The 27258-nt window shown below is 51.0% G+C and overlaps 1 protein-coding gene and 1 long non-coding RNA gene across 5 annotated transcripts in view; one reads left to right on the top strand and one right to left on the bottom strand.

Annotated features, from left to right (window-relative positions):
- The window catches only part of FAM222A (family with sequence similarity 222 member A), a 59176-nt gene that overhangs the window by 28622 nt on the left and 3296 nt on the right, over positions 1–27258 (top strand). The window contains exons 1-3 of one of the 4 annotated variants that reach the window (XR_008703433.1): positions 2071–2199; positions 3672–3894; positions 4554–5056. Coding sequence is in view for 1 of the 4 variants with exons in the window: in XM_055550202.1 (XP_055406177.1) it covers positions 2118–2199 (82 nt within the window). In the remaining 3 variants the exon portion in view is untranslated. Of the gene's footprint in view, positions 1–2070; positions 2200–3671; positions 3895–3924; positions 5057–27258 lie in introns of those variants that run through there. The other 3 variants (XR_008703431.1, XR_008703432.1, XM_055550202.1) reach the window with 3 other exon arrangements.
- On the bottom strand, positions 8743–12284 carry LOC129629964 (uncharacterized). Its single transcript, XR_008703435.1, has 3 exons — positions 12146–12284; positions 10798–11033; positions 8743–9325 (listed from the first exon to the last, which is right to left on the bottom strand). It is a non-coding gene; the product is annotated as an uncharacterized LOC129629964 (long non-coding RNA).

Below are 27258 nucleotides of genomic sequence, written 5' to 3'. Positions count from 1 at the left end.
GCCCAGCACGGTGCCAGCCTGTGGGCAGCAGTGCAGCCCAGTGCAGAGGGGCCAGGCTCCCCCAGCCCCTGGCTGCTGAGGGCCCCGGGGAGGGCGCCGTCTCCCTCTGGGTTTTGTCTTTGAACAGAGGGGCTTGCGGGGGCCCAGCTGGCCTCTCCCCTCTGTCCCCCTGAGTGTCAGAGCAGTGAGAGGTGGCTGGTGCTCTGGGCTGGAGTGGGGACCCCAGGCCGGGCTGCCAGGGTGCCCCAGGCCTCTCACCTTCCAGGCAGGCACACGATGGTGTGTGTGTTTCTGTGGACGGCTTGTGTGTGCTGAGAGGTGCTAGAGGGGCGTGTCACTTGGGGTGGACGAGGGTGCGTCTGGGTGTGCCAGGAAAATGGATGTGGGGAGCGCCTCTGGGTGTGTGTGGACGCCCAGCACGGTGGGTGGCGTGTCCGAGGGGGCCTGGGTGCCCCCAGGAGTGTGGTGTGTCCCCAAGGGCCCCCGGCGTGGCCTGCTGCCGGCTTGCTCACGTCCCAAGTCTCCGGGGAGCGGCACCTCCTTCCGCAGTCAAGGGCTTTCGTCCCTGCAGTAAGCCCCACTTCATTCCCTTCTTCAACTGTGTAATTTCTGCCTGATTGTAATGGCATATTTTAAAATTACCAGAAATCAAAGCCAGGAAGTGGATACCGAAGCTTTTATCGCGTCGCTGCGTTAAGGCTGGCGATTGGGGGGTTGGGGAGGGGAGGCATTAGACCCACCGACCCTCCCCCATCCACCACCCATCTCTCTCTCCCTCTCTCTTTTTTTTTTTTTTCTGAGACAGTAATAGGAGAAAATTGGTTTTGAAACTGAATAAAAGTCCCTTTGAGAGTAAATCATTTCTTTCAGGGTACCTTTGCTGAAAGTAAAATAGAGCATAATGAAAGGTGGGGACGTGATTGTCTTTCATTTACCGAGAGTCCAGGACAGACGGGGGGCTGCAGCCGTCTCGGGGAAATACAAGATTGGAATAATTGCTCGGTAACAAGGAGCTTGTTGTGAAATTAGTATCTTAAGAAAGTAGTGAAAAAAGGCTTTTCCTCATGAATACTTCATTATTAGAAGAAAGCGGCAGAATTTAGGGCTCCAGACACCTGTTTAGTATTAAATAACTTCCCTTTCTTCCCCTTCAACACACCCTCCCCTCCGCTTTCTTCTTTTTTAAAACCAGCCGCCCCGCTTGGGCCTTGGCGGTGGGGGTGGGGATGGGGTACCCGGGCTGGGTAATCCTCAGCAGTGTCCTGGGTTGAGCCCATACCTGGGCCCACCTTTCCCTGGAAGGAAACATCCCACCCTCTCCCCATCTATCCAGGGCAGGCCCTGCCCGTGTCATCTTGCCCCTCAGAGGCTCCGGGTTCTCGGGGAAAGTGAGGTTTTGTGTAGCTAAAAATGCTCACTTCTGTGTGAATCTGGGTGAGTGAGCCCACGTGGACCTGTCTGGAGCCACGTCTGAGCTGCCCTGGGTGGGCCTTGCCTTTTCTGTTTGGGCTTGGGGCCTCAGTCAGGGGGCCTGGTGGCCTTTCGGGCCTGGTCTCAGGGCTCAGTCTGAGACCAAGGTCAGGCTCAGCACAGGTCACCCCCGGTTCTCGCGGGGACCCCACCCTGGACATCTCACCCTTCCAGGGGTACTGTGAGAAGTCTCCAGACTGGGGTGGCGGGGGGGGAGGCCAACACTTCAATGAGTGGGAACCCCGTGTGTCACGGACAGTTCCCGGACACCCCTTCCCTCCGTGTAGCTTCCTGAGATGACCCTACAGATGGGAGGTCTGTGCCCTTCATGAGCTCAAGGCTGAAGGTGGGGAGCAGGGAGGAGGAGGGAGGGAGGTTGGTACAGATTTGCTGGCAGGTGGTTACAAGAGAATGGAGCCCACCCCCACCCGAAGGAACATGGAGGGGAACTGCTGAGAGAGCATGGAGTGGGCGAGGGTCAGAGCACGCCTGGGGGCATCTGGGAAGCCCCTGGTAGCAGGGATGAGTCGGGCGGGCGGGGAGCTGGGAGGCAGGCCTGGAGCGGCCTATGTGACCAGCACCTCCTCTCCCCTCCTCACAGGGACCCCACAGCAGAGCACGCCCCGCTGCGGGCCCCCAGCTCAGCCATGCTGGCCTGTCTGCAGAGGACCCAGAACGCCCCCGGCCAACACCTGGCCTGCCCGACCAAGAGCCTGGAGCTGCGCAAGTGTGAGTGACGTGCTCTCCCCGCAGCCCCAGCCCCCACCCCTTCCTCTGCCCGCTCCAGGCCCCGGGGCTGGCATCCTCCGGAACACGCCGAGCTCACCCTGCCTCGGGCCACGGCAGGGCAGCTCTCAGGCGGGGAAAGCCGTCCCCATTCCAGTGTGTCCCCTCACCGCCAGCCTGCTCCGGCTGCTCTGTGCCCTCCCAGGCCTTTGGGAGGCTGGGGTCCCTCCCTGACAGTGGCACCCACTCCTTTTGCCTGGCTGACACCCACCGGGCGCGACCTTCCTCTCCAGCAGCCCCCTCTGGCCACTTACCAGCACCGGGACCCCAACCCCAGCACTTCCTCCGTGGCCTGCCACATGCCATGTCTGTCTGTGTCAGCAGAGAGTAGGATCACGGGAAAGCAAACACGCTTAACCCTGGAACCACGCAGGTCTGAACCGTGTGGGTCCACTTATCCACAGATATTTTTCAGTAGTGAACGCTCTAGTACTCCAGGGTCCGCGGTTGGTGGAGGAACCGAGGATGTGGGGGGCCAACTATAAATTATGTTCAAATTAACCCCCGTATCGTTCAAAAGTCAACTGTCGTCCCGAATGGGATCCCAACTTGGGGCTTGGATTGCTGTGTGGTCTTGGGCATGTCCTTTCCCCTCTCTGGACCTTGGTTTTTTCAATGGGTCAAGTTAGGGATCTGGACTTGGTAACTTCCAAGGGTCTGTCCTTTACCATACAGGAGAGGGGTCCCAAGCCCTCTGAGCCGATTATTCTTAACCACCATAGATTTGTTGTTGTTTTTGTTATTTTTTAAGTATTTAGAAACATTTTAAAAAGTAGGGAGATGTGCATAAAAACCTGGATCTAGTGTGTCTTGAGTCAGAAAATCTGGTAACATAGGCCTGTGTTCCTCCTGTACTGCAGCTATCGGCGAGAACAGAACGCCTGCGTCTTTAAAGGCATATTCCTCTCCAGTCACCACAGTCCCCAGTCCCCACCCTTCCCTGTTGCCTTCTGTTCTGTATAGCACAGGATCAGTTACCATTTATTACTGTGTTTTATTGTTGCTTTATTCTTTTTTTAATATGTATTTATCTTTAGACAGGGGCTTCCCTGGTGGTTCAGAGGTAAAGAATCCACCTGCCAGTGCAGGAGACATGGGTTCGATTCCAGGTCTGGCAATATCCCTCTGGAGAAGGAAATGACAACCCACTCCAGTATTCCTGCCTGGAGAATCCTATGGACAGAGAAGCCTGGGGGGCTACAGTCCATGGGGTCTCAAAGAGAGCCGCTGAAGAACAATCTTTAGACGGTAATATACTCATGTAGTCCAGTGTTCCAAAGGAATAAAGGGGTAGAAAGACAAAGCCTTCCTCTCCACTCCTGTCTGTTCCCCCAGATGTTCTATGCATGTGCCAGCAAATACGTGTGTCTGCACATACTGTATCCACTGTCCGACGCCTCACTTTTTTCACTTAGCAACACATCCTGCATGTCAGCATCCGAAGAGCTCCCTCATTCTTTGCGCATAGTTTCTCGTAGCGCGGACGATCCATCGTTTACTTGGCCCATCCCCTAAGGAGAACCGTGCCCCACCTGCCGTTACGAGCAGCGCAGCAACAAACCGCCCCTGGGTATGTGCCACAGAGGTGTGAGTAAAACCACACCGTGCATTTCTGCAAGAGGAAATACGGGCTCAAAGGTATGTGCATTTGTAACTTTGACGGATGTGGTTTGATTTATCTGTTCATCGTCTTGATCTGTTTTTCCCCCACTGGGTCTTGTCCTTATTGATTTATAGGAGCTCTTTGTATATGATGGAATTAGACTTCTGTCTCTTCTATGAACTGCAGATGTTTCCCCCAGATTGTCATTTGTCTTTGATTCTGTCATGGAGGACTTTTTTTTGGTGAAGTGAAATTTGTCAGTATTTCCTTTTATGGACTTTGGATTTTGTGTCATACTTAATGTCATTTCTCATGCTGAGGCTGTTAAAAAAAAAATGAGAGGGAGCTTCCCCAGGGTTTCTTCTAGTTCTTCTCTGGTTTAATTTTTAAAATATATAATCTCTGATATGTTTGGTAATTTATCTGGTGCAAAGTTGGGGTATGGATACAAGTATATTCAAATATCAGTGCAATGCTGGTTTAATTATTGTAGCAGTATAATACACCTTAAAAACTGTAATGGCTTTGTTGAGATATTATTCATGTACCGTACAATCCACCCATCTGAGTGTAGCATTCAGTGGTTTAGTATACTTACAGAATTTTGCATCCATCACCCCAGTCCATTTTAGAGCATTCCTGTCAGCTCAGAAGAAATCCCTTTACCCACTCCTTCATCTTCCGTTCTCTACAGAGTCCTCTCTTTTGGCCTTTGCTGGGAAGGGACTCATAGTCCGTGGCCTCCTGTGACTGGCTTCTTGCCCTCTGCACAGTGTTTTCAGGGCTCATCCACATCATAGCACGTGTATAGCACATTTGAATACTTGGTGGTTCTTCCTGCTTGTTATGCATCATTCTCTTATGCAAAAATCTCTTGGTTCTATTCGTTTTCTGTCTGGACCACAGAATCAACTTATCTAGGTAAGAACAAAATCCTGTTTGGGTTTTTACTGGGATTGCATGCAATTTATAAATTAATTTAGGAAGAAGTGACACTTTTGTGATTCTTTCCCTCCAATAACATGATCTGTCCCTTTCTGTTTGTTCAGGCTTTCTTCTGTGTCCCTCAGGAACGCGTTAGTACTTTCTTCGTTTAGACCTTTGCACATTTTTAAAGTTTCCTGACTCTGGAACATTAACCTTTCATGGCTAATCTTTTCTTCCATAAGTGTTTAAATAAAGGCTATTAACTCCTGCCACCTTACTGAATTTTGTTGTTTATAAAGCTTTTTCAATTTCGTCTCTTAAGTTTTCCAGTTATACTATCAAATCATTCGTAAGCAATAATTTGACCTCCTGCTTTGCAAGTTTTATACCTTGATTTCTTTGTCTTATTAAGGTTGCCTACTATCCCTGGAACAATAAAAAATAATCATGGTCACAATAGACATTCTTGCTTTGTCTCTGATTTTAACCAGAAGCTTCTAGGAGCTCCTCATAACACAAAATGCTGGTCTAGGGGCAGATACTTTATCAGGTTAAAAATAAGTGTCTACCTATTCCCGTTGTATTAAGAATTTTAAAAATCAAGAATGGAATTTGAACTTCTCAGTGTCTGTGAAACTGATCATAGGTTATATTTTTTCCTCCCTTGTTCTCTTAATGTGAATAATACAGATTTCTTAATAATGAACCAACCTTGCCTTCCTGGTTGGTTCCCACTTGGTCATGAGAAATATTTCTTTGTAACATACCATGGGGTTGCATTTTCTATTTAATAGTTTTACTTCAATTTCATCAGTGACATTAGTCTTTAGTTTTCTTTCTTGGGAACAATTTTTGTTGGGTTTTAGCGTCAGTGTTACACTTGCTTCACAAAGACAGTGGAGGCTTTCCTCCTTCCTCTGCTTTATAAGATCGTAAGTAGAAATGGATTATCTGTTCTTTAAAGATTGGTTGATCCTCCATGAAGCAGTCTAGGCCAGTGCATTTATTTGGGGGAGGTGGAGGTCTGGGTAGCACTGAGATATTCGCCATTCCTTCCGTAATGATCGATTTAAATGTTCTTGAATGAATTTGGTAAATTATGTTTCTCTAGAAAAGTACCCGTTTTATCCAGGTTTTAAAATTTATTTGCCTGAGGCTTCCGAAAATAAATTCCTTTAAATGACTATGTTACTCTTGTTTCTGATACTGTATATTTTGTGCTCCCCCTTTTGATTAGGTTAGTTAGCTAATGAGATGATCTACCCCCCTCCTTTCCAAAATGAAACATCTTTAAGATCCATTTATTAGTAATTACCCTTTTCTGGTTTCTAATTCATTAATTTATGCATTTGTCTTTATTAAAATGCTCCTGCTTTGCTTTTTAAAAAATTTTTTGAGAGGCTTAGATCTTTATACTGCTAAACAAGAAAAAAAGGAAAATTACGGCTCTGAATTGTCCGAGCACTGCTTTAGATGTATCCTATAGGTTCTAACATGTATTTTTATCAGTACTTTCTAAACACTCTGTGGGCTTCCCAGATGGCCCTAGTGCGTAAAGAATTCACCTGCCAATGCAGGAGACACAATAGACTCAGGTTTGATCCCTGGGTTGGCAAGATCCCTGGAGGAGGGAATGGCTACCCACTCCAGTATTCTTGCCTGGATAATCCCATGGACAGAGGAGCCTGGCAGGCTACAGTCCATGGGGCCACAGAATTTTGGCTTTGATTTCTTCTTTGGCTTCAAGCTCATCTGAGTTCCATCTATGAGCCCAGGTAGTGGGTGCTTTTGTGTTTTGTTATTTCTAGTTCTATTGCATTATAATCAGATAACACTAAGATTTCTACTTTTTTGGACATCAGTGAAGTTTTCTTTGCCATATAATCTCTGGGTTTTTTGTGAGTTTTATGACTTTTTATGGGAATTTGAAAAGATGTGGCTTTTTTTCAGGGCTCAGAGTTTAGTATTTACCAATTATATCTACCCCATTAATTCAGTTCAGTTCAGTCACTCAGTTGTGTCTGACTCTTTGCGACCCCATGGACTGCAGCATGCCAGGCTTCCCTGTCCATCACCAGTTCCCAGAGCCTGCTCAAACTCATGTCCATCGAGTCGGTGATGTCATCCAACCATCTCATCCTCTGTCATCCCCTTCTCCTCCCGCCTTCAATCTTTCCCAGCATCAGGGTCTTTTCCAATGAGTGGGTTCTTCGCATCAGGTGGCCAAAATATTGGAGTTTCAGCATCCATCCTTCCAATGAATATTCAGGACTGATTTCCTTTACAATTGACTGGTTTGATCTCCTTGCAGTCCAAGGGACTCTCAAGAGTCTTCTCCAACACCACAGTTCAAAAGCATCAATTCTTTGGCGCTCAGCTTTCTTTATAGTCCAACTCTCACATCCATACATGACCACTGGAAAAACCGTAGCTTTGACTAGCGGGACATTTATTGGCAAAGTAATGTCTCTTTTTAATATGTTGTTTAGGTTTTTCATAGCTTCTCTTCCAAGGAGCAAGCATCTTTTAATTTCATGGCTGCAATCACCATCTGCAGTGATTTTGGAGCCCAAGAAAAGAAAGTCTGTCACTGTTTCCATTGTTTCCCCATCTATTTGCCATGAAGTGATGGGATCAGATGCCATGATCTTTGTTTTCTGAATGTTAAGTCTTAAGCCAGCTTTTTTACTCTCTTCTTCTATTTTCATCAAGAGGCTCTTTATTTCCTCTTTGCTTTCTGCCACAAGGGTGGTGTCATCTACATATCTGAAGTTATTGATATTTCTCCCGGCAATCTTGATTCCAGCTTGTGCTTCATCCAGCCCGCCATTTCGCATGATATACTCTGCATATAAGTTAAATAAGCAGGGTGACAGTATACAGCCTTGACGTACCCCTTTTCTGATTTGGAACCAGTCTATTGTTCCATGTCCGGTTCTATTGCTTCCTGACCTGTATACAGATTTCTCAGGAGGCAGATAAGGTGGTCTGGCATTCCCATCTCTTGAAGAATTTTCCACAGTTTGTTGTGATCCACACAAAGACTTTGGCATAATCAATAAAGCAGCAGTAGATGTTTATCTGGAACTCCGTTACTTTTTTGATGATCCAATAGATATTGGCAATTTGATCTCTGGTTCCTCTGCCTTTTCTAAATCCATCTTGAACATCTGGAAGTTCTTGGTTCACATACTGTTGGAGCCTTCTTGGAGAATTTTGAGCATTACTTTGCTAGCATGTGAGATGAGTGCAATTTTGCAGTAGTTTGAACATTCTTTGGCATTGTCTTTCTTTGGGCTTAGAATGAAAACTGAGTTTTTCCAGTCCTGTGGCCACTGCTGAGTTTTCCAAATTTGCTGGCATATTGAGTGCAGCACTTTCCAGCATCATCTTTTAGGATTTGAAATAGCTCAGCTGGAATTCCATCACCTCCAATAGCTTTATTCGTAGAGATTGTTCCTAAGGCCCACTTGACTTCTCATTCCAGGATGTCTGGCTCTAGGTGAGTGATCACACCATCATGGCTATCTGGGTCATGGAGATCTTTTATGTGGAGTTCTTCTGTGTATTCTTGCCACCTCTTCTTAGTATCTTCTGCTTCTGTTAGGTCCATACCATTTCTGTCCTTTATTATACCTATCTTTGGATGAAATGTTCCCTTGGTATCTCTGATTTTCTTGAATAGATCTCTAGTCTTTCCCATTCTATTGATTTCCTCTATTTCTTTGCACTGATCACTGAGGAAGGCTTTCTTATCTCTCCTTGCTATTCTTTGGAACTCTGCATTCAAATGGGTGTATCTTTCCTTTTCTCCTTTGCCTTTTGCTTCTCTTCTTTTCTCAGCTATTTGTAAGGCCTCCTCAGACAGCCATTTTGCCTTTTTTGCATTTCTTTTTCTTGGGGATGGCCCCATTAATTAGGTCTTGTGTATTGTACTTACCTGTCATGATAGAGAAATGGATTAGATACCTACTGGTAATGTGTGCCAGTCTGCTGCTGCTTGTAGCTCCTAAAGCTTTGGCCTTATAAATGGTGATGCAATGCTATTTAATGCACAGATATTAGTACCTTAAATCTTCATAGTGAATTGCATCCTTCTTGGCTGTATTTAATACTTTTTGGCCTGGATTCAACTTTATCTATTAAGATGGTAACCTCATATTAAGATGCTTTTTTAATTCACAGTTTTTCTTGAAACCTTTGCCAGTCCTTTTATTTCAACCTTTCTGAATTACTTTGTTTAGCTGTGACTCATATAATATAGAGTTGAATTAAGCTTTGTGATCCAATCTGAATGCCTTTTAAAAAATGTTTAATAGGAGAGTTTAGCCCATTTACATTTATTGATGCAACAGATGTCTGGTATTAGTTCAGTCATGCTGTGCTTTGTTTTAATGGCTTTGAAGAGTCTTTCCCCGTGTGATCTAAGTTCTCTGTGCACCTACTAATCACAGGAAAGGCTGGGATCTTTTTCCAGTGGTGCAGTGTTAAACAATTCCCTAATTTTCTGTCTTTGACACGGCGTCTATTCCATCTACCCTAAAATGAACAAAATGATGAAATTAGTGCATATCCTTCTTCTCTCTATAGCATTTTCTCGGTGTTCACGTCATCCTTTTAAACCTCTATTAACTGACTTCAGCTTTAAATGTTTTTTGATCCCAGCTATTAAAAATGAGGACACCTGTGTATTTATTTATACTTCCAATCCCCTCTCTCCCTTCTTATTGATACCATTACCTTCCTCCCAAGGGCTTGCGCTGTTAGCGTCTGGTTACATCACCACAGGCCGTTCCATCGCAGGCTCCTAGATAACCAGGGGCCGTGCTCGCCACCAGCTCTCTTGCCTTGTTTCCCATCATCTGAAGTTGCCCTCTAGTCCACAGCTTAAGGCCTCCTGTGAACCACACTCCTGGAATCCCCACACGTTCAGCACGGTCTGGAACTTTCTACTTGAATGAGCAAAAAAATCATTCCTGGGTCACTCTGTTTCCTTGAGGATTTTTTCGCAGACCTTGTTCTATTCTTTTTGAGTGTTGCATGTTACCATGGAGAAGCTGAAGCCTGATCCATCCTCCTCTAGGTTTCATTTTGATCTTTCCACATCTTTCATGCCATGACTCTCCGAGCCTGAGTCTTGGGGTTGACCCTTCCGAGTCTATCTTTTCCTGGAGTCCGTGCCCTTCGACAGGCAGCTCCCAGGTGTGTGCTCTGTTACTTCAGTTTCCTTTTGTGTGTCTTCCCCATGAGCCCTCTTCTAATGAATGCCTTCCCAACTGTCTCCCTTGCCTTTTGCTCACCCTTCATCCTGTTTTCTGTGCTGCCTTTTTTCTCCCTGTGCTCATCCATTTCTCCTTTCATAAGTTTCTTTTTATCCTACTCTTTGCATTTTTGCCTTAGAGAAGCACTTGCTTACTACATTATTTGCTTCACAATGAAATATTTAGCCAAAACCTTCTTCTCTTCTGTGGCCACATTTTTTTCTGATGCAGAGTGGTCCCCCCCCGCCCCCAACCATTATGGCCTTTTCCTTCCCTTTTCTTATATATTTTGATTAGGTCCTAGGGTGGTTCAGTTTTGATTACTTGCCTCTGGAGGGTATTTCCAGGAAGACAAGGTTGGCGGGGAGGGGGGTGGACCTAAGATGTTATATCAACATCCTCAGAACTAAAGGTCCTCGGATGGTGTTCTTTCGGATAGGGGTTTAGAGAAATATTTGTCTGCCTCATCAAAAACAGAACAATGACAGATAAGCTGGAAGGGCTTTCTGTTTCAAGAAAAAGTGTTTTTCATGCACAGCCCCTCTTCCCTCCTTTACACAGCCTCCAGGGAGAACACATTTTCTTTTATAAAATTATATACTTCACTGAATAGATTGTCCGTGGCACATAATTCAGAAAGCATAAGAATTTACAGTGAAAAATAACTCCCCTTCCCAGAGGAAACCAGCATTAGCGGTTTTTTAAATACCCTCCTGAAAAATGCATGCCTGTGGGAGGGACAGCAAATACCTTTTATGTCAACATGCACAGCCCGATGCTCCTCGGCGCCTTGCCTTTTTCTCCTTCCTGATGTAGCTGGGAGATCACTCCCCACCTGACAGGAAGCGTGCCCTCGCCGTATTGTCGTGCAGGTGAACGTAGCATCTTGACCCATCTCTCCATGGACGGACATTTAGGCTGTTTCTAGTCTCTTGCTCTTCCAAACAGGGCTGCAGTGAACACCGCCTTCGGCCATGTATGTATATCTGTGCAAAAATAATATTCCAGGATGGGCTTGCTGGCTCAGACGGTCTGTGCATTTTAACCTCTGATTTTAACCACTGTCCAGGTGCCAGGGTTTCCTGCTTGCCCTCTGCTGCCAGCAGGCTGGAGGCAAGTGCTGGGCATGATGACCTGGCTGGTCCTCCCCGCTCTGAGGCTGGAACCAGAGAACGTGCTGGGCAGTGTGTGTGCTCAGTCGCTTCAGTCCTGTCTGACTCTTTGTGACCCTATAGACCATAACCTGCCAGGCTCCTCTGTCCGTGGGATTCTCCAGGCAAGAATACTGGAGGGTGTTGCCATGCCCTCCTCCAGGGGATCTTCCCAACCCAGGGATGGAACCCAGGTCTCCAGCATTGCAGGCGGATTCCTTTACCATCTGAGCCACCAGGGAAGCCCCAGAATACTGGAGTGGGTAGCCCATCCCTCCCTCCAGAGGATCTTCCCAACTCAGGGATCAAACTCACATCTCTTATGTCTCCTGCATTGGCAAGCGGGTTCTCTACCACTAGCACCACCTGGGAAGCCCCACGAGAATGTGGAGGGGCCACCAAAGATGTCCCACTTGCCCTGCCCGCTCAGACCCTTTGACACCTTTGCACTTACTGCAAGAGTCGCTGACTCTGCCTGTAATTGAAGAGCATGGGAAAGAGGGCGGCCAGGATGGGAGATAAGCAAATTGAATTGGTGCCCTGCTGCCCGGTCAAGGCCTAGACAAGACTCCCGAGCACCCAGGCCTAGGCTGACCCACTTGTCCCCGTGGCGCTCCCCCCGACTTCCCCCAGGCAGAACCCAGACAGGAAGTGCTGGCCCTGAGCCTCATGGCCAGACCTCGGGCTGTGCTGTTTGTCACTAAGGGACAGAGGTCTTGACTGGGCCACATGCAGCGTGACCCTGGGTGAGCCCGTTGGTCTCAGGGCTGGAACGCTCCCTTCTGTGAAGTGAGGGGCCAGAGCACCTAAGAAGCCATCCCCTGTGATGACGATGATGTCAGAAACCCAGTGGGGAGAAGACATGGCCAGATCTGAGCCCCCCTCCCGCTTCTTCCTGGGTGATGGCATCAGAGTGGCCTGTCTGCACAGGGCTGCCCAGCACTGACCTCCAAGAGCTCCCCAAACGTGCCAGCGGACCAGAAACGGCTGCAGTTCACCCCTGGGACCTGAGATCCAGCAGGTGGAGGACCCGGGGGCCGCGGGCAGCCACGTGTCCAGGAGCCCAGGCGGCTGGCTGCTGTAGCCTGATCCAGCTGACCAGACAAAGTGACCTGGAGGAAAGAAAGGTTGGGGGTGGCGGGGGGAGTGAGGCAGGGAGGGAAAGTCCATTCCCCTTTCCTGCCTCAGGCCTGTGACCCGGGGCTGCTTCCAGCTGGGCAGGGCCAAACAGGACCCGCCCACCTGGGGACCGTCCCCTTAATGAATATTTGACTTTCTTATCATGGTTTTGATAACAGACACTTTGAGTCATGCTTCCCTGAGAGCTCGGGCCAGGCAGAGGGCCCCCGGTGACAGCACGGGGGCTTGGCTGGTGCAGGGGGTGGGGGTGGGGGCCTTACTCAGTCGTCCAAGGTTGGGGGGGTCTACCCCCACCCCCATCGCTCCAGGAGGCTGTCCCGGGAGAGGGTGTGAGCTTCCGTCCTCACTCTGCGGGATCTTGGGGGAGGGGTGCAGCCTTTCCTCTGTAGATGCGGGTACAGTGACCGCCCCGCCCTTGTCCCCCTGATCCCCCAGGGCACAGGCTCTGAGACCTGATGGTCTGGGGGTCAAATCCTGGCTGGCCCTGAAGGGGATGTGTGTGTGGTCTTGGGCGAGCGAGTGGCCCTCTCGGGTCGCAGTTTCCTCCGCCGTGATGTGGGAATGAGAAGAAAAGGCGAGAACCCCCAGAGCCTGGCAGCAGATTCAAACCCTCTATCTGCTCCATGTCCCCCAGAGGCTGGGAGCCCTTTCCCCACACCCAGCCCGCAGAGGGACCACAGGCTCCCCAGCCTGTCTCTCCCATCTTAAAGGGGAAAAGCATCCAAGGGGTGGTGAACCCAAGAAGGTCCTGGAGCAGCTCTTCTCCCCAGTGCCCACCCCTCCTCACCCAACTCCCACCCATCACCCCGGACCCCGAAGGCGGGAGCCCCCAGCCCCACGAGTATTCCTGCAGGTACCGCTGCTTCCACTAACACTAATAAAATAAGGAAGAAACAAAGCGATTTAAAATTCCAATAAAATGAAAAACCCACCGCTGGCCATGCAGCAGATTCAATTAGGTAGCCGTTGCCAAGTGCAGCCAGGGAGATGGAGGGACAGTCCAGGGCTGCCCCCACCCAGAACCAAGTCAGGAGGGGACGGAGGCTCGGAGGTGACAGCCGGGACAGGCCGGGTGGAGGCAGCCCCCTTTTACAACTGAACGAATAAAAATAAGGTCTCAGCAAACTAGGACGACAGGCGACTACTTCTATTACAGAGGTTTCAACCGCAATCCGCAAACCAACCCGAGGGCTGATAAAGTCAGAGGAGGACGAAGACCCAGGTCACTGCCTTCCCACACTGTGCGGAGGTGCTGGCCGGCTCAGCAAGACAGAGAAAATAAGTTTTAAGGATTAGAGAATCTGCCTGTGGTGTGGGAGACCTAGGTTCAATCGCTGGGTTGGGAAGATACCCTGGAGAAGGCAATGGCAACCCATTCCAGTATTCTTGCCTGGGAAATCCCATGGACAGAGCAGCCTGGTGGGCTACAGTCCAAGGGGTGGCAGAGCTGGACACAACTGAGCGACTAAGGGTTAGAAGTTAAACTGCACAGAAGTTCCAAGAGAAGAATTCAGCAAGATTCTCAGAACGTCAGCATATAATAAAGCACTTACTGCACAGCACAGGGAACTGCACTCAGCATCTTATAATAACCTATAATAGGAAAGAACCTAAACATACAGACATAACGCACATCCTTGTGTGTACTTTCTTTGGCTGCACCACATGGCTTGTGTGATCTTAGTTCCCCAACCAGGGACTGAACCCAGACTGTGGCGGTGAAAGTATAGAGTCCTAACCACTGGACCACCAGGGAAGTCCCGTGCATATCTTTTAAATCATCTCTAGATTCCTTGTACCTAGTACAATGTAAATACTAGGTTCATTGAGTTCAGTCGCTCAGTTGTGTCCGACGCTCTGCGACCCCATGGACTACAGCACGGCAGTCCTCCCTGTCCATCACCAACTCCCGGAGTTCACTCAGACTCACGTCCATTGAGTCAGTGATGCCATCCAGCCATCTCATCCTCTGTTGTCCCTTTCTCCTCCTGCCTTCAATCTTTCCCAGCATCAGGATCTTTTCCAATGAGTTGGTTCTTCGCATCAGGTGGCCAAAATATTGGAGTTTCAGCTTCAGCATCCTTCCAGTGAACACCCAGGACTGATCTCTTTTAGGATGGACTGGTTGGATCTCCTTGCAGTCCAAGGGACTCTCAAGAGTCTTCTCCAACACCACAGTTCAAAAGCATCAATTCTTCGGTGCTCAGCTTTCCTTATAGTCCAACTCTCACATCCATACATGACCACTGGAAAAACCATAGCCTAGATGGACCTTTGTTAGTCTGCCACTGTTTCCACATCTATTTCCCATGAAGTGATGGAACCAGATGCCATGATCTTAGTTTTCTGAATGCTGAGCTTTAAGCCAACTTTTTCACTCTCCTCTTTCACTTTCACCAAGAGGCTCTTTAGTTCTTCGCTTTCTGCCGTAAGTGTGGTGTCATCTGCATATCTGAGGTTACTGATATTTCTGCCGGCAATCTTGATTCCAGCTTGTGCTTCATCCAGCCCAGTGTTTCTCATGATGTACTCTGCATATAAGTTAAATAAGCAGGGTGACAATATACAGCCTTGATGTACTCCTTTTCCTATTTGGAACCAGTCTGTTGTTCCATGTCCAGTTCTAACTGTTGCTTCCTGACCTGCATACAGATTTCTCAAGAGGCAGGCCAGGTGGTCTGGTATTCCCATCTCTTTCAGAATTTTCCACAGTTTGTTGTGATCCACACAGTCAAAGGCTTTGGCATAGTCAATAAAGCAGAAATAGATGTTTTTCTGGAACTCTCTTGCTTTTTCAATGATCCAGGGGATGTTGGCAATTTGATGTCTGGTTCCTCTGCCTTTTCTAAAACCAGCTTGAACATCTGGAAGTTCATGGTTCACATACTGCTGAAGCCTGGCTTGGAGAATTTTGAGCATTACTTTGCTAGCATATGAGATGAGTGCAATTGTGCAGTAGTTTGAACATTCTTTGGGATTGGAATGAAAACTGACCTTTTCCAGTCCTATGGCCACTGCTGAATTTTCCAAATTTGCTGGCATATTGAGTGCAGCACTTTCACAGCATCATCTTTTAGGACTGGAAATAGTTCAACTGGAATTCCATCACCTCCACTAGCTTTGTTCATAGTGATGCTTCCTAAGGCCCACTTTACTTCACATTCCAGGATGTCTGGCTCTAGGTGAGTGATCACACCATCGTGATTATCTGGGTCATGAAGATCTTTTTTGTACAGTTCTTCTGTGTATTCTTGCCACCTCTTCTTAATATCTTCTGCTTCTGTCAGGTCCATACCATTTCTGTCCTTTATTGAGCCCATCTTTGCGTGAAATGTTCCCCTGGTATCTCTAATTTTCTTGAAGAGATTTCCCATTCTGTTGTTTTCCTCTATTTCTTTGCATTGATTGCTGAGGAAGGCTTTCTTATCTCTCCTTGCTATTCTTTGGAACTCTGCATTTAAATGGGTATATCTTTCCTTTTCTCCTTTGCTTTTCACTTTTCTTCTTTTCACAGTTATTTGTAGGGCCTCCTCAGACAGCCATTTTAATTTTTTGCATTTCTTTTTCTTGGGGATAGTCTTGATCCCTGTCTCCTGTACAATGTCACCAACCTCCATCCATAGTTCATCAAGCACTCTATCAAATCTAGTCCCTTAAATCTATTTCTCACTTCCACTGTATAATCGTAAGGGATTTGATTTAGGTCATACCTGCTGAATGGTCTAGTGGTTTTCCCTACTTTCTTCAATTTCAGTCTGAATTTGCCAATAAGGAGTTCATGATCTGAGCCACAGTCAGCTCCCGGTCTTGTTTTTGCTGACTGTATAGAGCTTCTCCATCTTTGGCTGCAAAGAATATAATCAGTCTGATTTCAGTGTTGACCATCTGGTGATGTCCATGTGTAGAGTCTTCTCCTGTGTTGTTGGAAGAGGGTGTTTGCTATGACCAGTGCATTCTCTTGGCAAAACTATTTGCCTTTGCCCTGCTTCATTCTGTGCTCCAAGGCCAAATTTGCCTGTTACTCCAGGTGCTTCTTGACTTCCTACTTTTGGATTCCAGTCCCCTATAATGAGAAGGACATCTTTTTTGGGTATTAGTTCTAGAAGTTCTTGTAGGTCTTCATAGAGCCATTAAACTTCACCTTCTTCAGCGTTACTGGTTGGGGCATAGACTTGGATTACTGTGATACTGAATGGTTTGCCTTGGAAACGAAGGGATCATTCTGTCGTTTTTGAGATTGCATCCAAGTACTGCATTTCGGACTCTTTTGTTGACTATGATGGCTACTCCATTTCTTCTACGGGATTCCTGCCCGCAGTAGTAGATATAATGGTCATCTGAGTTAAATTCACCCATTCCAGTCCATTTTAGTTCACTGATTCCTAGAATGTCGACGTTCACTCTTGCCATCTCCTGTTTGACCACTTCCAATTTGCCTTGATTCATGGACCTAACATTCCAGGTTCCTATGCAATATTGCTCTTTACAGCATCGAACTTTACTTCCATCACCAGTCACATCCACAACTGGGTGTTGGTTTTGCTTTGGCTCCGTCTCTTAATTCTTTCTGGAATTATTTCTCCACTGATCTCCAGTAGCATATTGGGCACCTACTGACCTGGGGAGTAAATAGTTGTAAATATGATGTAAATGATATGCTGATGGTTGTAAATATGATGTAAATGCTATGAAAGTAGTTGCTAGTGTGCAGCAAATTCTCCTTTTGCTTTTTGGAATTTCCAGTCCTCCGCTGAATCCTTGGATACAGAACCATACGGAGGGCTGAGTGCATATTTATAAGGGATATTAGTCTATAGTTATTTGGTCAGTAAGATCCCCTAAAGGAGGAAACAGCAACCCACTCCAGTGTTATTGCCTGGGAAATCTCATGGACAGAGGAGCCTGGCGGGCTACAGTCCTTGGGGTCACAAAGAGTCAGACATGACTGAGCAACTAAACAGCAACAACAGATACTAGCCTCACAGGATTAGTTTACAAATGTTCCCTCCGAGGCTCTTTTTTACAAAGTTTGTGGGGAAATTGGTATTAATTCTTTAAACGTTCTGTAGAATACACCAGTGAAGCCTTATCTAGGCCTGGGCTTTTTTTTGTGGGTGTTTTGGTTACTAGTTCAATCTTGCTCTTTATTCAGTTCAGTTCAGTTGCTCATTCGTGTCCGACTCCTTGCAACCCCATGAATCGCAGCACGCCAGGCCTCCCTGTCCATCACCATCTCCCGGAGTTCATTCAGACTCACGTCCATCGAGCCGGTGATGCCATCCAGCCATCTCATCCTCTGACATCCCCTTCTCCTCCTGCCCCCAATCCCTCCCAGCATCAGAGTCTTTTCCAATAAGTCAGTTCTTCACATGAGGTGGCCAAAGTACTGGAGTTTCAGCTTTAGCATCATTCCTTCCAAAGAACACCCAGGGCTGATCTCCTTTAGAATGGACTGGTTTGGGATCTCCTTGCAGTCCAAGGGACTCTCAAGAGTCTTCTCCAGCACCACAGTTCAAAAGCATCAATTCTTCGGCACTCAGCTTTCTTCACAGTCCAACTCTCACATCCATACATGACCACAGGAAAAACCATAGCCTTGACTAGACGGACCTTTGTTGGCAATGTCTCTGCTTTTCAATATGCTATCTAGGTTGGTCATAACTTTCCTTCCAAGGAGTAAGCGTCTTTTAATTTCATGGCTGCAGTCACCAACTGCAGTGATTTTGGAGCCCAGAAAAATAAAGTCTGACACTGTTTCCACTGTTTCCCCATCTATTTCCCATGAAGTGATGGGACCGGATGCCATGATCTTCGTTTTCTGAATGTTGAGCTTTAAGCCAACTTTTTCACTCTCCTCTTTCACTTTCTTTATTATGGGTCTATAAGGACTTTCTATTGTGTATTAAGTCAGTTTTGGTAGTTTGTGTGTATCTATAGAAATTGTTCATTTTATCTAAGTTATGATACTGTTACATTTACTAGGGAACCTAAATTTATTAAATATTAAGGAATATAAATATATTCACAAAAAGGTAAATAAATGACATCTATGGAGAAAAAAATTGTTTATATAATGATAGTTTTTAAAGATCAAAATAGACTTACGTCCTGTGCGTGGACAGATATTCAGTATGGAGAAGAGCTGATCCAGTCCCTGCGTCCTAGCCATCCTGTGCATAACCTGAAGACCTCACGTGGAAGTTGATAAAGAGCAGAGGGTCAAGAACAACCCAGGTGCTTCTGATGAAGAAGTGTAGGGGCCAGTTCTGCCATGGCTAGTCTGAAGCCATGAGACTAGCAAAGAGAAAGAGGGCACCGGGGGATGGGGCAGAGCATCTAGAAGTGGACAAGGCAGGCCTTGCGGATCACGGGGGGTGGGTAGGCATCGCCGGGACCGCTGGTTATCCGAATGGAGTGAATGACACTGGAGACTTACCCAGCACTGCACCAACAGGAACTCTGGGCAGACCAAAAACCCACACCATGGGAAGCAGACAGCAGTAGCACCTAGGCCTGACCTCCAAGGCCCACCGGGGCAGTGGGCTGGGCTGGGGCAGGTCGGGGTGGCTGGCAACCACCCGGCGTCTCCCCACCTCCTCCCAGCAGAGAGGCCGGAGAACAGCTGCTCCCCGCCCCGCTCCCGGGCGGCCTCATTAGGGATTCTGCCGGTGCCACCAGCTAATTAGTGTCGCGTTAATTGAGCATTCAGAAGGCTGCCACCTCCAAGGGCAAGAGTGTCGGCAGCAGAGGGGAATGCAGATGTGGGCAGGCTCCTCCTGGTGGGCTGGGGCCAGGCCCTCTGCCCGGGGACCCCCCGACCCCCACCTCAACACAGATAACAACCGTCCATTTCCCGAGCTTTAGGGAAGAGGCAACAGGCGAAAACTGGGAGGGCAGGAGAAAGAGACAGCATGCACTCAAGGCCCGCCCGTGCTCAGGCACCCGGCACACCACCCCTCCGCCAGGAAAGCTGCAGTCAGCCCCCGTCACAGTCACCAAGCGTGAGGTCCACCGAGGGGACAGGTTTGCCGGGGGAGGGCGGGGGGTGCCCAGTGGCTCACTGGAAGCCGCACTCGACTGCCCAGCGACCAGCGTCTGTCCAGTAGGCGCCCAGGCTCCCACCGCAAAGTCTGGCACATGGGAGCAGGAATCCTGGGCTGGGGTCCTGGCCTGGCCACCCACCTCCCCCACCTTGATGGGCAGGTACCGTGTGACTGCCAGGGCCGAGTACCCCAGATGCACCCGCCCCTTCGGCCCCAAAAAGATGAGAAACTGAGGCTCTCACACCCAGCCGCTGCCCAAGGTCACCCCATGAGTGGCCGAGCGGGCGTCAGACAGCCACGGGCCTGCCTCCAGCCAGGGTCCCACTGCCCACCTCTCCCCAGTCTCAGCAGCACAGCCCCCCACCTTCTACCCAGGCTCCCCCCGACCTCCAACTTCTAGAAGGCAGGCTGCCGCTGAGGTCTCCCTGTAGCCACATTAAACCCCACTCAAAGGGCTGCTTTTAATTGGCTTAATATACTCGTTAATAACTGCGTCTATTTAACACACCTGTAAAAGGCCCATAACATTAACTTAATGGCAGCAACGGCCTGCCTGCACTGCCAGCCAGCCAGGCAGCCTTTCAAATTTCCCGACAAGGAGGGGCCACGGCAGTTGGGCAGTGGGGGGGCAGCAGCGGGAGCGGCCCAGGTAACAGAGGGGCCGCCTGTGTTTCTGTAGACGGGACCCAGGCTCTGGCTGGCAGCTGCCCCCGCAGGCTCTCAGATATTCGCTGGAGCCCACACCATCATTCGTGCGATGCTCCCGGGGCACCTGCTGTGGTTCCAGGCATTCTTTCGGGCATGAGGGTGCTGAAAAAGAGCAGGGCCTGCCCTCAAAGGCCCCCAGATCCAGCCCAAGTGACAAGCCAACAGCTACAGCAGGCAGTACAGGGGGCAGGCAGGGAAGGCTGCCTGGAGGAGGAGGCATCTCAGCTGAGACCAAGAGGGGTGCAGTCAGCAGACCAGGGGGTAGGTGAAGACCAGACCTCCCTTTCCTCCTCCTAGTGCATAATTCAGGCATTCCGTGCACCAGGCACCACATGGACCATTCCACCCCATCCCAGATTCCCCTTCCAGATCAGATCCTGGGGAGACCTGGACATGGGGCACTTCTTCCCAGGGTGTGGGGCGGGGGAGACAGACGCAAGATGAGCAAGGTGTCCAGGCTACCAGCATCAACCTGAGAGAACCCATCCAACTGTGGTGTCCATGGTGCCCAGTGATTGACAGCAGGGGTCTGGGACATGGATGCCCAGGGCTTGAGTCCTGGCTCACAGATCCTGGTCCACCAGAAGCCTCAGACTGGCGGCGCCGTAAGCCACAACCCACCCACTGGTGTGTGGTGTGTCTTGCTGGTATCTGAACACTCTCAAAAGTGTTCCCCTGTGGGCATGGCACGCCTCCCCGACCCCACCTCGGTCCCTGCCCCTTCGGGGCCTCCAGCTCATTTGCAGTCCATCTGTCCGCCAGTGGTCAGCAGAAACGTGCAGAAATCTGTGTCTGCAACCCCCGCCTGAAGCCCTGTTCTGTGAACATCCCACTCCTCTTCCGAAACGCAGGACCTTCCTCCCAGGGCCTCCACGGGGCTGGCAGAAGGGTGAAGCCGTGGGTGTTTGGGGCAATGCCTGGCCCAGAGGCAGCCCTCAACAGTGGAGGCGGGCGGTCAGCATGTAGAGGAGATCCAGGGACACTGTGCAGCGGACCAGGGGTGGGGGTCCTGCAGGGGGAGCACAGGGCCATGGCCTAAATGCCACCCTGAGCAGCTCAGGCTTCATGCCAACGGGGGCTCACGGGAGGGTCTGACAGGGAGAGGCAGGCGGGCTTTAGTGAACTGCTCCCCAACAACCCGGGCACCCCCTGAGGGCAGGCACCCTTGACAGTGCTGACCACAGCTCTCCAAGGTCAGCGACGTCAGTCTCATCCCCATTCTACACAAGAGCAAACCGAGGCTCAGAGAAGGGCAGCAGCCTGCCTAGGGTCACACAGCCAAGTGAGCATGGCAGGCCGGATTTGACCATGAGGCCTTCCCAAAAAGCGGCTGACTGCCCTCCGTGCTCCGCCCAGGAGCAGACACTGGCCCCAACACGGGGGCGCCAGGGAGCCCCGGGCTGCTCAACCCCCGCCCTGCCCCACTCCACCCCTGTGGCCGAGGCAATTACAGAAAAGCACAGACGAGAAGTAAAACACCTCCTTCCCAGGCCAGGCGCTGCTGGCACCCGGGGCTCTTTCCCTTGGTGTCTTGGTCCGACCCCCATCGAGAGGGAAGGGGGGAGGCAGTCGGCGCCCTCTGTGGCCTCTTTCCATGTCCCCGCTTCCCTGCCTTGTCAGAGCCCCCCCGACACCCGAGCTTGGCGCACAGTGGGGGTCTCCTGGGCGCTCTGTCTCCCAGGACGGTCGGGCTGCTCCCAGGGTAACCTTGTCTCGTTTCCCACCCAGGAGCCTCTGAGGGGTCGCATTAAAACCCTCCTCAGCTCATGGCCCTTCTCTGCTCCCAGCCCTCCCACGTGGAGCAAAGCCCGGATCCTCTCAGTGCCCCCCACCCCAAGGCCCTCCACGTGCCCCCGCCTCTCCGGTCCATCTCCTATGACCACGCCTCCAGCTCTGCTGCCCCACACGAGCCCGTCCACTCCCCCATCAGAGGCCACACGGCTCACCCCCTCACCTCCTTCCACTCCCCTGAGGGGCCACTTAAATCAGGGAAGCCTCACTGCTGACCGCTGTGTCCAGACCAGGCTCCCCCATCCCGTCCCTCTGAGTCCCCCACGCCCAGCTGTCCCGGCTACTCTGTCTGCATAGCAGGTCACCCCAAAGCCCAGTGGCCTCACACGCCATGTCATACGCTCAGACTATAGACAGGACACGGTGGGGTGGGATGTCTGCACCGTGATGTCACTGGGGACGGGGTTGAGGGCAGGCAGCCCTGCTGAAGACCCAGGCCCGGGCTGGAATCTTTGGAAGGCCCGTTGTTGTTCAGTGGCTTAGTCACGTCTGACTCTGTGACCCCATGGACTGCAGCACGCCAGGTCTCCCTGGCCCTCACCATCTCCCGGAGTTTGCCTAAGTTCATGTCCATTGAGTCGATGCCATCCAACCATCTCATCCTCTGCCGCTCTCTTCTCCTTCTGCCTGCAATCTTTCCCAACGTCATAAGGCCTGCTCCTTCATAAATCGTGTGGTGGATGCCGGCTTTGGGGGCTCTGGGGCACTCAGACACCAAATGCGGCTTCTCCACGTGGCCCAAGCTTCCCAGACCAGGAATGGATGTCCTGAGAGACAGAGATCCACTGGATCTCCGGGTGGAAGCCAGATATACCTTTAGGACTGAGCCACGACACTCACCAGCACCATTTCTGCTACCTTCATTCATTAAAATCGAGTTGCGTAGTTCATGTTTAAGTGGAGGAAAGTTAGGCTCCACTACCCATGGGGAGAAGTGCCAAAGAACTGTGGGCGTGTTTTAAAACTACCGCACCAGGGGACTTCCCTGGCGGTCCCGTGGTTAAGACTCTGCGCTTCCAATGCAAGGGGGCACCGGTTCGATCCCTGGTTGGGGGGTACTAAGATTCCACATGCTGCTCAGTGTGGCCAAAATAAAATAATAAGAAGGAAAAATCATGTTATTGAGAAATTGCCTGACTTTATTAAAGAGTCCTGTAGAACTTCAGGTTAAACTACCTTTAAAAAAAAAACCGACCACAGCTGCTGTCTCCTTCACGGGGCTGTCGCTGCCTGACACATATGTTACTGTCTGTCTCCCTGAACTTGGGCTTCCCTCGTAAGCTCAGCAGTAAAGAATCCACCTGTCAATGAAGGAGACCTGGGTTCAATCCCCGGGTCGGGAAGACACCCTGGAGAAGGAAATGGCAACCCACTCCAGTGTTCTTGCCTAGGAAATCCCATGGACGGAGGAGCCTGATGGGCTACATTCCACAGGGTCGCAAAGAGTGGGACACGACTAAGTGACGAAACCACCACTACCGCCGACTAGCTCCAAGAGGGTAGGCACTTAGTTCGCTTTGCCTGCTACTCATCTCCAGGCCCAGGACGGAGCCTGCATGCAGGAGGGGCATGGGAAATACCCGAGGCACGCAGGCCTGGGTGGGGGCTCATCTCCACAGGGCTGTCTCTGGCTTCATTCCTCCCAAGACCCAACTCTCCCAAGGGTGGAGACTAGTGGGTAACAGGGGCTCCCAGGCTGGACAGGTTCCTTCTGGCCGACCACAGCCTCGTTGTGTATTCAGCAAGGCTTCCCTGAAGAGTGGACAGGCCAGCTCCGGGAGCCCCGTCTGCTGGGAGAGCAGGATGAGCCCAGGGCAGGCGGCATCTGCCTGCGGCCACACCAGGCAACCACCAAACCTTTGCCGGGGTCCCCTGAGCCGGCTCAGGGGAACCCAGGAAGGTAAGGCCTGCAGGGCCACAGGTCCCTTCCTCTGCCCCCTCCCCCCCGGGCAGAGCTCCCCTGGACACGTGCTCACCTTTGGGTGGCCCTTCACTGCGTAGAAGCCCACCGCAGACAGCTGGCTTGGCTGGTTGCTCTGAGAGAGGCCTTTTTGTGCCATATTTGTGAGAACGGGGCTGTGCGAGGCCCTTGAACACTAGCGGCTGGGCTCAGCTCCAGGCGAGGGTCTGGAGCCTCTTCCTACAGGGGCTTGGAGGCCTGGCCTGGCCCGAGTGACCAGGGAGCCCCCCACCCCCAAGCCGCAGCCACTGTGCTCTGCTGGGCAAGGCTGCATTTGAGGCCCCGGGTGGCTCAGGAGAAAGCCCTTTAGGAACAAGGTGTGACGTAGTAGAGGCTGCGGATGCCAAGGCTCACAGGGCGCGGTGATCACGCCAGGTTTGGACAGGGTGACTCTGGTCCATGGTCACCCGAAGGCGAGCATGTGTCTGGGGAGCTCTGCCCAGGGCTGTGTGCACAGTCGCATGTCCTTGGACGGAACGCCTCCCGCCTCTCTGAGCCTCCAGGCTGACTTGATGGTCCCTCCTCAATACTGTCTGCCTCCTGAGCCTATGGAAGAAGACGGTGGGGTGGGGGGTGCCGGGGGAGCCTCCTGGGTCTCCCAGCCTCGGCTGGGGCCTGCCTTGGGGTACAGGGGGAGGTAATAATGATGTGGAAGCCGAGCCCCAGCTCTGCCCTCACCAGCTGTGTTTCGGGGAGGTCCCATTTCTTTCCTCTGTAAGATGGGGGCCTGGATCAGTTATCTACTGCTGTGTGGCAAGTCACTCCAGAATGTAGTGGCTTAAAGCAGGGGTCCCTACCCTCCAGGATTTAGTGCCTGATGATCGGAGGTGGAGCTGATATAATACTAGAAATACAGTGCACAGTACATGTAATGAGCTCGAATCATCCCGAAACCATCCCCGCCCTCCCCCAGCCCTGTCCCAGTCCAGGGAAAACTTCTCTTCCACGAAACTGGTCCCTGGTGCCAGAAAGGCTGAGGACCGCTGGCTTAAACGGGTCAGTCCTTATATACTGTCTCCTGTTTTCCGTGGATCAGGAGCCCCCTAGCTGGTAGCTCTGCTCCGTGTCTCTCGTGAGGCTGCGGGCAATTGTTGGCAGGGGCTGCAGTCACCCAAAGGCCTGCCCGGGGCTGAAGGACTTGCCTCCCCAGGATGGCTCACATGGCTGCCGGGCCTCCCTGCAGGCTGCTCCCGTGTCCTCACGGGCGGAGCAAGTGATCCTGCCCTGGACTTCTCACCCCTTCCCTTCACTGGTATCTCGCAGGCCACATGGGTCAGCCCCATCGGAAGTGGAAGGGCATGCATACCACGAGGCGAGGACCACCGGGGTCTCGCGACAGGTCTTGGAAGCTGCCTGCCAAATGCCACAACTTGTCTGCTGCCTTATCTGTGAAATGGGACCGCCTCCCAACCCCTGGGAGGTGGGTTGGGAACCCCAGGTGCCGCAAACAAGAGGCTTGGGGCAAAGCTGTAGGCCCAGAGCCTCGCACATACTAAGTGCTCGCAGAAGACAGCCTCTCGGGGTACCACCACCATCGGCTCCCACAAACGCTGGAGGGACCCCAACTGGCTGAGGGCCCTTCTGACCAGCGGGGGGCCAGGCGGGCCCCTTCTGTCCACAAATGGGAACAAGAAACAGGCATTGCCGGTTTTTTTTGTTTTTTTTTTTGCCTCCTTCTTCAGGTTTTAAACACCTAATTTATTCCATCCATTAGATAGATTTTGTAGATTTAATCATTTTCACAGTTGGTGGCTCATTGGATACTCAAGATAAACTCCAAATGAAAGTATAATGGTGAGGACAAATGAGTTTTCACACCACAATGGCAGAAACTTGCTTGGGAAGAGAGTTTAAGGGGAACAAAAATACATACAGATATCATTTTTTTCCCTCGGCAGCCGCTTTTGCTGACTATAGTAGGTTACCACAGTTAATTTCACCAGTTTTGTTCATCTGTAAAATTGCATAAAAGTGACATTTTTGTGCTCATTATAGCAACTGCTGATTTATGGCTGGTAAATGAAGAACTGGGCCCTTTTTTGTGGGACTCTCCGAGCGGCGCTAAGTGCCCATGAAATTGCTTGTATAATGTAGTTTAAATCCAATCTCAGAGAAAGATTCCCCCGTTGGCCAAAGTGACATTTCCATTCTCCACACCGAGTTTATTTTAGGCCACTTGTGGTGGGGAGGGGGGGCGGTTGCCCCAGGCAGGGTCAGGATGGGGGACCTGGGTCAGCTTCACCCGCCCAGCTCTCATCAGGGCCACAGGGATGGGTGGGTACTCTGTCACCAGCCTCCTCCTTCCCCGCTGCCCTGCCCAACTCAGGGCAGAGGAGCACTGTCCTCCTGATACATGGTCTTCCTGGCCTGCTCCTCCCTGGCTGAGAACCTCCCATGGCCGCCGAGGCCTTGGCCCAGGGCTCCTAAGGCAGCACGGCTGACCCCGCATCCAGGCAGTTTCTTGTGGCCAGGTTTCTGTCCTGGGCACCGCATCCCTGACCGGTACCCACGAGAGGCCATGACACCCTGTCCCCAAGTTAGGATGACAGAACTCGTCTGTGGACGACATGGCCAGTGTACCCTGGGGACAGAACCATCGGGAGTTCCTGCCCCATGGTGAAGAGGCCCTGCTCGGGCCTGACACCCTCCTGAGCTGCCCAGGGTGGTCTTTCCTCCCCGCACACCTGCCCTGCGCTTCTGCTCCTTCTCTGGTTCATCATTCCCCTGGGGGCACACCGCCTCACCTCCGCACCTTTGCCCGTATGGCTTCTGCCTGGAATACGTTCCTCTCCTTCCTCACCCCTTCAGCCCTGCCCTAGCAGAGACACTCTTCTCTTCCAGAAAGCTGTCCCTGGAGCCCCCGGGGTGAGGCTACCCTGTGCCCCCACGCTCCCTGTGTCCCCATCACAGCACTCAGTTGGCTCAGATTGGCTGAGAGTCCTCGAGGGGGTCTGCCTGCCAATGTGGGAGACATGGGTTCGATCCCTGGGTGGGGAAGATCCCCTGGGAGAAGAAAATGGCAGCCCACTCCAGTATTCTTGCCTGGAGGATCCCCTGGACAGAGGAGCCTGGTGGGCCACAGTCCATGGGGTCACAAAGAGTCAGACACAATTTAGCGACTGAGCACATATGCTTACATCTCGAGGGGTTGGGGGTGAGGCTCGGGGAAGGTGGGATGTGGCGGGTCACCTTCCCATTGGTGGGGAGGTGGTGGGACTTGCACTCTGTCCCAGCCACGATGCCAGGCCCACCCGTGCACATGCCCTGCCCCTTCCTCTCCCGGGAAGACCGTTGTTGTGCCTAGCAGATGGGGAGGGTCATAACACACATGGAGAGACCCACTTCTGCTGAGGCTGCGCCACTTGACTTGTTAAACCTCACAACAGCCAGGAGAGGCAGTGTTAGCAGCAGCATAAAC

The sequence above is a fragment of the Bubalus kerabau genome, chromosome 16 (genome assembly GCF_029407905.1).
Source record: "Bubalus kerabau isolate K-KA32 ecotype Philippines breed swamp buffalo chromosome 16, PCC_UOA_SB_1v2, whole genome shotgun sequence".
NCBI classification, from domain to species: domain Eukaryota; kingdom Metazoa; phylum Chordata; class Mammalia; order Artiodactyla; family Bovidae; genus Bubalus; species Bubalus kerabau.
The sequence above is the reverse complement of the archived record's forward strand: the minus strand, read 5'-3'. Positions and strand labels throughout refer to the sequence as shown.